At 34.9% G+C, this 13,383-nt stretch overlaps 1 protein-coding gene across 1 annotated transcript; it reads right to left on the bottom strand.

The window, feature by feature from the left end:
- Positions 1-1,948: 1,948 nt before the first annotated feature.
- On the bottom strand, positions 1,949-2,887 carry LOC146892994 (olfactory receptor 1496-like). The gene has a single exon (XM_085694332.1). It carries the CDS (start codon positions 2,885-2,887, stop codon positions 1,949-1,951), a length of 939 nt encoding a protein of 312 aa, XP_085550458.1.
- Positions 2,888-13,383: the final 10,496 nt, after the last annotated feature.

The raw sequence follows: 13,383 nt of genomic DNA, 5'->3' as shown, positions 1-13,383 counted from the left end.
TAGGGGGAACATTTTGGAGGAAATGAAGGAGGGAAAGTTTTGGTTGTAATGTAGTATATGAAAGAAGAAAAAAATACGCACACACATATCTATATAATACCCATATTATAATATGTTACATATATAGATATGTAATAGATAATTACATATCTATATAATAATATATAGAATAGGCGAGCAGGGACCTTATCACTGTGGAAGATGAATTCTCTCTCTCTCTCTCTCAGTAATTGTTAATTACCACAGCTCTTTATCCAGGAGTTGTGTCTTACAAGATTTCCTCCATCATCATTAGAATGTAAGCTGCTGCTGGAATTGCTCAAGCTGGACATTTCAACTGGTTCCATCTTCTACATTACATATTATATTAATACAGTGGTAGGGTTTATGTATCACTTAACTTTTTAAAATGTGTTTAAAAAGATGTGCATTCTAGGCTACATTTTTGCACTGTGGCACTGCTTTGCATTGCTGAGAATAGCTTTTGTTTATTTCCTATAGCTCTTAAACTCAATTGAATAGAAAAACTATGTCTTTCTTTTAAACCTTGTTTTTAAGATATTGAAGAAAGTGATGTAATTTTTATATTGTCTATCTTGTCCCTGATAATTCTGCTATACTATGACAATATCAGAGTTTAGCTATAACAACAATTATTGCTAATAATTAACTATATGGGAAAAATAATAATAAAAGGTCTTATAATAATATTCAATAAAAAGGGCAAAATTATAAACTCTATGAGCTATTATGTACTTTTGTAAATATATAAATGTACAGAGAAAAGGTTATTGGGTAGGAGATGACATCATAATTCAACAAACAAGAGACTTATAAAGAGAAGACTATGCAGGAATAAAAGAGATAAAGTATTAGATGTTTCTATTGAAGTTTACAGGGAGGATCAAGTTGAGATGTTCACCAAGTAGTGAAAAGCCCTAGGGGAGGATTGGCTTCACATGAAGATGAATGTTGGGGAGAGGTCAGAGGAGTATAAAGACTGGGTTTTTATGTCATCATATACAAAGGACAACTGAGGAAAACAAGGGAACAAGGTTATTCCATTCCATAGTGAGGCTAAGAATATACAAAAATAAAGAAATATTCTTCTTTTTAAAACAAGGAAATGAGACAAAAGAGTAGAGTTGGTCTATGATCTCATAAACACTTAACCATTGTTCTTTGGTGTGAGCCTCATTCTTTATTATGTGAAACAGAACCTTCTCTGTATCCCTGAGATTGTCACGGGGTAAAATAAAGCCATCCCCTATAAACAGGAATTCTATGAAGTAAAACAAATTATACATAAGTCATTACCAGCTTCTAGTTTTCTTTCTTCTTTCCCTCATCATAGATAAGCAAATTGAATTGTTTCTGGTTACTACTCAATTACAAATTAAAAGGAAAATTTTATAAATGACACTGTTGTACAAAACAATTACCCCAGATTTGTTAAGGCTCAAGAGTAGACAGGAAAGACAACAAAGACAAAATAGTATGCGGGATTTAAGGAAAAAATAATGTCAAGTCAGAGTGGGGTAACTGCAGGAAATAATAGAAGGAAGTGGAGTGGTAGGGAGATTGCATTGTTAACAATAGCTGTGAATCCATTACTTAAACTACTTTAATAGAAACATCAATGGCTGCAAAACTCAGGTTACAGTAACTTAAAAGTGTAAGGAACAGAGATTGTTTTAGAGAGAACCTCTTCTGCTATGTATTTACAAGATAATCTGTGCAAGGTATGGAAGAAGATATAGCCAGCTATCAAAGACAATCTTTACCACTTTGACTTTGAACACTATACTACACTGCTCTTTCATGCATTGAACAATTATGTAGCATGCCCTTTCAAGCATATTCTAGGATTTGGGACAGCATCTTACATAAAATTTTAACATCATTATGTTTATTACATAAAATTAGATAAAAATCACAAATGCAACCATTACAAAGAGATTTTCATATTGTAGAAAACTCTTATCAGGGCCTCCTTTATGTCTCTGTTCCTCAGGCTGTAAATGAAAGGGTTCATCATGGGTGTCACCACTGTGTACATGATAGCCATGACAGTCTCTTTCACAGTAGAGTTATTAGCTGGTGGATATAAGTACACACCAATAACTGTCCCATAGAACAGAGACACCACAGACAGGTGGGAACCACAGGTGGAGAAGAGCTTGTGGATGGTCTGGGTAGAATGAACCTTGAGAATAGAAAAGACAATCTTTGCATAGGACATAACAATGAGTAGGAAAGGTATAATGCCAATGAGACCACTCATGATTAATATCATTAACTCATTAATGTAAGTGTCTGAGCAGGCCAGCTTCAGAAAAGCCAATATGTCACAGAAAAAGTGGAGAATCACATTGTTCTCACATAAAGACAATCTTGTCATGAGTAGGGTGTGCATCATGGCATTGAATGTGGCCAGCATCCATAGTGGAATTAATAGACAAGCACAAAGCTTGGGGCTCATGATACTAGTGTAATGAAGGGGGAAGCAGATGGCCACATAACGGTCATAGGCCATGACCACAAGTAGGAAGCTCTCCATGTCTCCAAAAAACAATAAAAAGTACATTTGTGTCAGACAACCTGCATAAGGAATGGATGGGTCCTGGCTCTGCATATTTTGTAGCAATTTGGGCATTGTGACAGAGGAAAAGCAGAGATCAGAGAATGACAAGTTGCTCAGAAATAAGTACATGGGTGTGTGGAGATTGGGGTCCAGGAGAATGAGGATGATGATGAGGAGGTTCCCCAGGATGGTGATGAGGTACATGGCCAGGAATAGGGCATAGAACAGGTGCTGGTACTCCAGGGGGATGGGCATGCCCAAGAGGAGGAACTGGGAGATGATAGTTTGGTTGTTTCCAGTCATGATCTGTCTTCAATGACTTTAAGAAAAATAATTAACAGTTTTTTTTAAACTCTCAATGTTTGAGCCTGTATGAGATAGATCAATTCTATTCTTCATTCTCAATTGTTTAATTTAGAAAGTGTATTTTTAAATATTTTCTAATTTTATATTCTATGCCATGTAATAACCTTGATCTGTTAAGCTCTTCATTTGTCCTTGGTAGGTGACGACATGTTAAACAAATCCTATATACTCTGCTGACCTTTTCCCAATTCATCTCCATGCCACAGTAAAAAGTCGTGTTTCTGAAATACACAAGGTGTGTTTCCAGTTCTTCAGTTATCAATCTTACTTTCACAAATTTATTGTAATCTCTATATGCCATATGCTCAGTTATTATAACCATGAATGACTTTTCTTATTGTTGCCTTAGCATGCTCTAATTGTCTAATTACATAATCAGACCTAATTGTTTCTGATATGCACAATATATTGACAAATCATCCTTCTGCCTGCCTGCTTTTTCTAGGCAACTATACTTCACCCCATTCGTAGGTTTTTCTGTTAATTTTTAAAGCATTTTTATACACCTAATCCTCTTAATTCTATGAGCTCCCCCAAAACACATGTACTTCAATGTGTTAGATTACTAATTAAAAGTCAGATATAGCTCTCTCTAACCTACAGAATGCACTGCCTTAACACTGACTAATCATCTTCGATGTTTTCCTCCACAGGCATATAAAGCTCAATGCATCTCAAGAGAAAATCAATTCTCTTTTTCAAACATCTGGTTCCCATGTCCCTTCTTTTTCATAATACAATAAAATTAATTCAACATCAATTATATAAGTTTTATTGCATTTTTCTTTTTCCTTACCTTGGACTTTAATCTAGCACAACATATAGTTTCTCTCCTCCATCCTCCTCTCTCCAGTCATTTAAAATCACATATTCATATTCTTATTAATGGATGACACAATTTTCTGACTGAAATATTAAGGTCAAAGTTTGATTTCAACCTATGTCCCTACGTAAACACTAGTTTCTTCAGTATGATTATCCAGCATTGGCATTCTGAGATGGAATTACATTCTGAGATGTAAAATAAAATGACTATTTCCTGATTTATTCCGCAGGTGATCATCTTCTTCTATCATGTGCACAAATGATGTTTGCTTATCTGACTTTACAAACCTCTATAACTCATTATGGTCTTACACACACACATTGCGTGCATACTTCTCTACAGCAATTCTGTACTTCAAATTGAAGTTTGTATACCCATCATTTATGATTTGATCTACATTTTACTTATCACATGCTTTCCCTTGTGGTGTGGTTTGTCTAACTTATGTTTCCACAATATGATATGCCAAATGCTAAATGAATCCTTCCTTGTGTCTCTACACACAAAATGTTTTACCATGTTGTCTGTGCATCTTGTACACATTTAATCACTACTAATGACCCTGATTACTGCTTCACAGCTACTGTTGCCAGACTAACTTCATTCAGGAAAGGCCATTACTTCCCACATACAGAAGCAACACCTACCCTGCCTGGATGAGAGTAAATGTCAAGGAAGATTTCCCGGATGTGATGTATTCTGAAACAAAGATGTTTTAAAATTTAAGGCAAAAATGCACATTAAATCCAAATAAGTATTCTTCTTCAATTTCCTCCAGAATATAAAGTCACTAAACTTGAAACTTTCAGCATGAAAATTTAATATTTTGTGATTAGCTTTACAGAAACAACTCTGTATTCATGGAAAGTATTAGTGTGAGAAGGATTCCATGCTTTTTTCAGTAATGGTAATGACTCATAATTTTTATTTCTCAATTCATATGATTCCACTGATAGTAATGTAGGAAAATACATATGATGGAACATTTTATGAAGTAGCAGTTATTTTTATACTGATCTGGATTTCATCTTCAGACATCCACAGCTAACTTTTAAGTTAATTATAATAGGAATTGGTCTAGGTCCTGATAGCAATTTTGGTCGGACTATAGCTCTGTAAATTTCTATGAAAGTGTTTTAACTTGTGATTAACATTTAAACTAATAATTAAATTTAAATCATTATAAAAATAACTTTAGCCCTTCATAATGTGATGACACTCATGCAAGCATTTGGTGGAAGAATCAGCAAAACTACAATCTCTTGAGAAACCTTATCCAGACTGCCCTGAATGTGAAACTGTAACTTCCACTCTTTCCAGGAACTAGAGTCCACATCTACTGGATTTATCAGTTCTCCATTGTGTGGGCTGCATCTTTAAAATCCTTGTCTTGCTCTGCTTTCTTCTAGATAACACTGTCTAATGAACCCTAGTCAATCTGTAAGATGGCAAAGAAGTCAAGGTGAAATATAAAAAGATGTGAGAGCAAGGGCTTGAGCTTTAGCTCAGATGTACAGTAGTTACCTAGCATGCCCAAGGTTCTGAGTTCCACCTCTAATTGAAAAAAAAAATAAAACAAAATGAAAGACACACAAAGAGGTGGGAAATTCTTTCATGACACTACCTGACTGAGTGCACCTCTGGGGCCTCAAATCCTGCTATTAGTCATTAGTGTAGCTTATTTAACAGTTTAACACTTGCATATTATATTTAGTGACAATGAGAAGGACAACATAGGTGAAATTGTGTACCTAGTTTCTCAGAATTATTCTTATTCTGTGAATGAATGGGACCCTGTCTTATGTAGGTGTTGTGGGATATGTTAATCATGCTCTTACAGTTCTGATGCTGACAATAAAGTTTTCCTTGAAATATTGGGTAAAGCTAGCTACTAACCGACCAAAATTAGCCATAGAAATTTTTGATGGCTGAGGATATATACTGAGTCACCAAAAGTAGTATGGAGGGGTTTAGAAAGATTCTCAGCCCTTTTGGACTGAGAAAGGAGAGAGTGAGGAGGTCACTGCTTACTTCTCATCGGCTTGTCTAATTATCCAGGTTATTGCCCTTATATCTGAGTCCTAGGTTTTTAACGAAAAAGAATAATTGCTATAATACATGCATCATATAGGTTTATATGCAGAAATTACCAAGCCAAGATTGCCTTTAAAGTTTGCTGTTTCTGACCAATGTAGTTCTCCTCTTTAATTCTTGACCTGAATAGCAGATGATAATCTCCATGGACATGGTTCTATGAGTTAAAATACATGCAACTCACCTGGAATTCTCTGAAAACACTGACTCTTGTTTTGAAGCTGATATACAACTTTATACATGAAGACTCAGGTCGACTCTGGTCAATGGGTTTCAGTAAGGAACAAGTACATGCATTACTTACAGTTACAGAATTCTGAGCTCTTTCGGATAGGAGATCTATAACAATTTTTCTAATTTTCTAAAGCTAAAAATGTTTAAAAGAAGACTTAACACTTCCAGCACTGCCTGAACCCTCTAAAGAGATGTTATTGGCGTGAAATGGAAAGAAAAATTAGCCTTTAAGTAATTGTAGTAAAACTCATCATCACCAAAATGATTACTGATGCAACTATGGAACAAGGTATTTCTACAGTATGGCAAAATTTTACAAAGTTTGAAAATGACAGAGAATGTTATCATACCTGAAAATTGCCTGTCATATTATTACAAGACTGGAAATGCAAGATTCATATGCTGGAAGACAGTAAGGTATCTCCTGACAATCTTTTTCTAAAAGGGATAAAGTTATATTAATGTCCCTGCCTCAGAGCCTGTCACCCTTATTCATTACAAGTAGGAACGAGCAGCCTCTGCAGTCAACATTTTCTCACATGGCCCTTTCTAGCCAATCCTGGACCCAAGGGGCCCTGCGTCCTAGAGGAGTCCAGATCCTGCATAACTCGTTAAAGATACAATAATTGCCCAGGACCTATCTAGGACAAATTTTCTCAGTCCCCTGGGGTGGGGGCTGCTATTGACCATTGAGCACCCTTGAATATACTTGTGGAGAAGGTGGAAATGATGAAGAGAATATTAATTTATTCTCACCATTTGCAGGTTAGACAAGATTTATTTGTAAATCCAATTTAGATATTTATGCAGGCTAATGGTTAACTATTTGAAAACCACTGAAGTATTTATAAATACTTTGTATATAAGAAAATTTGGTGCTTTTATCTTGACATCAATTTGTGGGGATGGAGTTGTTCTCAGAATTCTTTTGCTACTAAATTTCCTTGGCATGTATAGCATATCTCCTCATTCATTTTTTATCTTAGCAATTAATGTCTCTTTCTTCATCTTTAAGGTGAACTTATAGATTTTTTAGTACTCTATTAAAAGTACAAACTTTTGGCTTCATTAACTACTTTGATATTTTATCTTTAATTTCAACTTATTCTTTGTGTGTGTGTGTGTGTGTGTGTGTGTGTGTGTGTGTGCTATTGCAGTGTATGTGTGTATGGATGTAATTTCCTTCTACCCACTTCTTTTACGATTTAGGCATTTTTTTCTGGATTCCTACTACAATTAACTATTGATTTTTCTCTTTTCCGATGTGTATATACTCCTGTATATATTTCTCTCAAAATTGTGTTTGCTGTTTTCACAGTTTTGATAGTAATATTTTTTTCTGTATTAAGATTAATATATTTTTAAATCTTATAAATGTAACTCTTTTATCAGGATGTAGCAAAGAACAACAACAACAAAAGAACTTATTTATATATGAAAAAGTACATGAGTATTATTTATAGGTAATATAATGGTCCATGCAGAATTTGAGAAAATCTGAAAAAGGGTTCTAGAACTGCTAATCTAGCAACAGTATAGGATTCAAATATAACAGTACATATTATAATATTTCCCAGTCACTAAATAACTTGTTATTACTGTTTCAAAATACATCAATTTCTCCCTCCCACTGGGAATAGAATCCAATGTCTCAGAAGATGCTTGAAAACAAAGGTGGCACAAAATTCTATAATGTTGACATTTCCTACACAAATATTTGATTATGATAAATTTTAACTTACAAATTAGGCACAATAAAGACTAAGAGGAACAATTAGTTATAGAAATAAATTATCTCAATTAAAGCCATCTAATGTTCTGTTTTCTTTCTCCAAAAATATACTCTATTTTACTCATCTTCCTATTTTTGGTCATAAGAGGTATTACAATGCCTTTATAGCAGGAAGTTAGGTAACAGACACAGGAAAAGTGATGCAGTTTTAACCTGATCTCTAAGTCTCATTTGAAGATTTACCTGAAACTCTCTATATAAGGCTTCATAGCACAGGGACTGACTTGGTTCTCAAGATTGCAGAAGAACACCTCATAGGGAGGGCAACAGATAGGTTATGGAAATGGTAGACAAACTGATTATTCATATTTCTTGTAGATGGAGACTGAGCACTCAGTTTTTATTATACTAGATGGATGGCATATCATTCAACACCATGAACTGTTCACCTCTGGCATTTTCCATTTAATACTGTCTGACTAGAACTGAGTGGAGGGAGCAGTTACTGTAAGTCTTTATTAAGGAAGAATCAGAGATGAAAGTACTTAAAATGTACTGTATACATACAAGAAGCTGTCAAGAAAACAGTTTATTTTGTCTCTTTGTTTGAGGATGTAGGTCCACTGTAGGAGGAAGACATGACATCTGGAACACTAGGTAACTATTTACATTGCATCCATAGGCAAGAAGCACAGCAGCGAAAGTATATATTCCATCATCCAGTACTGTATTATAGAATCTATATTTTCAAAACTGTAAAATACAAATTAAAGACAGAAAGGTCTAATGATGTAAGAGTCCCCTCTGTGTGCTGCTTTTCTTGGTTAATAAATAAAGAAACTGCCTTGGCCTGTTGATAGGGCAGAAGTTAGGTAGGCAGGGAAGACAGAACTGAATGCTGGGAAAGGAAAGAGTCAGAGAGATGCCATGGATCCTCTGCCTGAGACAGACAACAGTTAGAATCCTTGTCAGTTAGCCACTACCATATGGGGGTATACAAATTAATAGAAATGGGTTAAATTAATATAAGAGTAAGCCAATAAGAAGCTAGAGCTAATGGGCCATGCAGTGATTTAATAAATACAGTTTCTGTGTGGTTATTTTGGGGCTAAGATAGCTGGGTGGCTAGGACAAACAAGTGGCCTGGCTCTTCTTGCAACAGCCTAAGACATATTTTGATATAGCATTTTCCTGTATTGTAAGGTTAAATTTTGTTAATATGTCATCTTTCATCACAATGAAATTTAAACCAAAATTCCAACAAGAACTCTTTGTGCAAATTGACTGTATGCTTATAAAAGTTACACATAAAGCAATTAAATGTTGGAGGGAGGCTACTTGTTCTTCCCAGCCATTTGACTAGCTCAGTCAGTAGAGTATAGGAATCTTAATCCCAGGGTTGTGGGTTCACGCCCCATGTTGAATGCCAATCTGTTGGAGGGAAGCTGCCTGTTCTTTATTATTAATTTAACCCATCTCCATTAAACTGTGCATCGCCACAAGGCTGTGGCTTATTGGGTAAAATTTCAAGCATCTGTCTCTGGCAGCTTCATGATGTCTCTCCCTCTTCCTTCCTTCTTTTAACATGCAGTCCCATTTTTCTTGCCTACCTAAATTCTGCCCTGTTATAGATTCAAAGCAGTTTCTTTATTCATTAACCAATAAAAGCAACATATAGACAGAAGGACCTCCCACACCAATTAAATATTTAGCTTTTCATGTGGTGGTTATTACTTTTTGTTGAAAATAGAATAGGTTTTTTTCATACAATATATTTTATGATTTCACTTCTGTCTCCTTCCAAATCATTCTCATACATTCAACTCCACACCTTCTTTCTCTCTTTTGAATAGAAATAGGAAAATGAAAATGAAAGAAAAAGTAAAAGAAATACACACAAACACTTACACACACACAGACACCATATAAACAAAAACTCAGAAACCATAGTATGCAAACAAAAAACTAATAAGGTAAAAAGTGCCCAAAGAATTAAGAGACAAAATAAAATCTTCAAAAAAATTATTGAGTTTCAGTTGATTTACATACTTCTGGGCATTAAGCCTACACTTCCATGTGATTTGTTATACAGTAAGACTTTATTGGCAAGAATTAATTTTTCTATTGTAAGTGGTTGGTCAGTTGGTCACAGCTTCTTGGTGAGTGAGCAGAGAGCTTCTTCTTAGCACCAGGTTCCCAAGTTGGACTTAGGCAAGCCATGAGCATTCAACCACAGTCTCTTTAAGTTCATACGTTCATCAGTCTTGTTGTGTATAGGCGTCATTATTTTCTTGGTGTTTTTCATCCCTACTGACTCTTACAACCTTTCATCTTCCTCTTCCACAATTTTCCCTCAGTCATGAAGAAAGGGTTTGATAGAAACATTCCATTTAAAGCTGGGTGCTGCAAGGTCTCCCAACTCCTGTACATTGTCCAATTGTGGGTCTCTGTATTTGATTCATGTACTTCATGAAGAAGTTTCTCTGGTGATTGCAGTGCAAGTCACTGATTTGTGGATATAACAGAATGCCATTGAAAATAATATTCCTATATTTCTTTAGCAAAATAATAGTATTTGTTTTTCCCATATGTGCATGACCTATCTAATCCCAGGTTTTGGCTAATTGAGCAGTGTCGGACATGGGGTCCCTCTCAGGAAGTGGACCTTCAAGCCAATTATATAAAGGTTTATTATTCCCACAAGTATCATGCCACTATTATGCTACTGTGTCATGTGGGCATGTCACCATTGTGGGCCAAACGGTTAGGTGTTGAGAAAGTACTTACTAGTGGCCTCTGTACTCATCAACTATCTGTTTCATCACTATTCATATCTCCCCATTTATCCTTTCCTTGACCTTAGGGACCCTGAATCCCTTAGGAGTCCATATCCTATTATAATTCACTAAAGACATACTAATTACCCAGGGCCTTTATAGAAACAATTGATCCCAAGGATTTCCAGTGGAGACCAATTATTATCACCTTTCCTCCACTTAGGAGAAGGTAAAATTTAAAGAACAACAAAAGGAAAAGCACCTAAACAAATAGAAGCAACAAGAAAGCCCCTAAAACTTGGAAAGAAGCAAACTCCTTGCCTGTTCATGTAATGTACAAGGTTTTTTTCTTGACTGGAGACAACTTTCCTTGGGGTGTGGTTAAAGGTAAAAAAGTGTGACTGGAAAACCATTACAATTTATCATTTATTTTTCTGATTGTTAATAATTTAAAGTGTCTTACATAAAAAATTTTATACAAGAAGCTCTCAGTATTCATATTTTGTGGCAGGCAGTTGGTAGAAAGTCTAGCCTTTAATGACTAAGCTATCTCTCCAGCCCATTCAACAGTAGTTTTTAAGCAGACTGATACAGTAGAAAACCACACTATTTGGAAGACTCTTTTGTATAGCATCTCATCAGATATACAACCTTCTAGAAAGTTTTGAACTTTACCAGCAGACTTTCTGTGTGTACCAATGGTGGGAAGTCCTTCTGTATATGTGTTGTTTTTATTGGTTAATGAATAAAGCTGTTTCTGCCAGTGGCTTAGCAGAAAAGGGCAGAATGGGAATTCCAAGTAATTAGAGAAGGAGATAGTGTGCAGAGTGAAAGAGAAGCCATATAACTGCCACAGGAGACAGATGTCAGACAGAAACTTACCAGTAGGCCATAACCATGTAGCAATACACAGATTAATAAAAATTGGTTAATTTATGATGTAAGGACTACCTAGAAATATGCATAAGCTAATAGGCCAAGTAATGTTGTGATAATACAGATTCTGTGTGATTATTTTGGGACTGGGTGGCTGGAAAATGAATGAGTAGCCTCTCACTACATAGCAATATGTGAAAAGTGAGGACTATGTCAAGCAGACAACACATTCAATACTTCCTTAAGACAATAGAGAAGCAACCCACATGCCCATGCATGTTTATTCATTTTGTCTTCTTTCACCTCTATGAAAACCTTAATAGTTCCTACTACAACCAGTGGCCCAGCCCTCTCTTTATGTGTGGATACTTCCTAATTCCATGTTCTATGAGTTCACCCTTGATTATGAGTCTGTAGGTGGCATTTATAATTCCTTCCTTCAGGATAATTTCAAGAACTGACATTAATAAGTTGGATAAGTTCTATTTGTGATAATGAAACACAAAATTTCAGCCCCACGGAATCTTGATCCCCTTATGTGGAATGTGAAATGGGCTCTTCGATATGATGAAATTTTGTTTTTAAATGTGGAAATAGTAATTAGGATGTAAGAATATATCTAGGATTTTAGACACTGTGCTGCCAGTTCTGGCTATATAGAACAACCACATTTGCTTGCAAATTAATTGGTTTCAACTACTCCAAGAAGACTGATACATATACTCTCTGTGTTTTGGTTGACACAAGAAGCAAAAGTGGTTGTATGACAGGCTCAAGTTTCAATTCAATCATCCCTGAGCATTGAGATGTTCACTTACATATATATATATATATATATATATATATATATATATATATATATATATCCTTCAGATTTTTGTGTCGTTCTAAACAATTTATGATGCATTTTAGAACCCATAATCCCCCAAAGAAATCCTGTGCCCATTCAGGCAACCATCCACAGGCAAAGAATATTTAATATTCTAATAGATTTTTCTATTGTTGATATTTCATGTGAATATAAGCTATGAATGCCTAGTTTCTTTCTATTAGCATGCTTTCAAGATATGTTTGTATAGTTCTATGTGCCAATGGTTCATTTTATTGCCAGAAAAATATATCATCACATAAATATTTATTGGTTCTTTACATAATCATTGATTGATATTTTTATACTTTAAGACAATGATAAATGCAAATTCTGTGAATATTAATGTACACTCATTTTTGTATTAATTGTAGATAAGTACTAAGTCATATTGTAATTCTAAATTAAAGGTTATTTTGCTTTTTAAATTTTTAATAATAATGTGAATTAAAAATTATCCTTAGTTAAATTAGCCTACAAGGTAGTTGGAATTCTTACTGCATTTTCATTGTACTTAATCTTGTTCATCATCTGCTCAATGCCATTTTCCCCATCTCTCTATCCCAATATTTGTTCTACCATACTTCAACTCAGCATTATCCCTTTCACTTTCATAATACATGGATTCTGTTGTTGTTCTACATATCTCCCTTAAGGTCTCCATTTTTCTACTATCACAGTAATTTTTTTAATGTTGTGCCCTCTATATACCATCCCACATGAATACAAATATATAACATGAGTAATGGGGTTGGAGAGATGATAGCTCAGTGGTTAAGAGTGCTTTCTTAAACTATAGAGATAGATTACTTTCAAAACAACAATGGGAAAGCTCAGTACCATTTGCAATTTCCATTATAGGAGATCTAAACCCTTCTTCTGGTCTCTGTGTGCATCAGACAAGCATGAATTGCAATATTTACATATGCATAGAAAAATGATTATACACATAAAATTTATTTTTTTAAATTAGTGATTTGAATTATGCTGGGCTAGTGAAATTTGGGTTATAAGTTCTCTGAGATT

This window comes from Myodes glareolus, chromosome 9, assembly GCF_982192425.1.
Source record: "Myodes glareolus chromosome 9, mMyoGla1.1, whole genome shotgun sequence".
In the NCBI taxonomy this organism is placed as follows: Eukaryota; Metazoa; Chordata; class Mammalia; order Rodentia; family Cricetidae; genus Myodes; species Myodes glareolus.
This window is presented reverse-complemented; position numbering and strand designations above follow the sequence as displayed.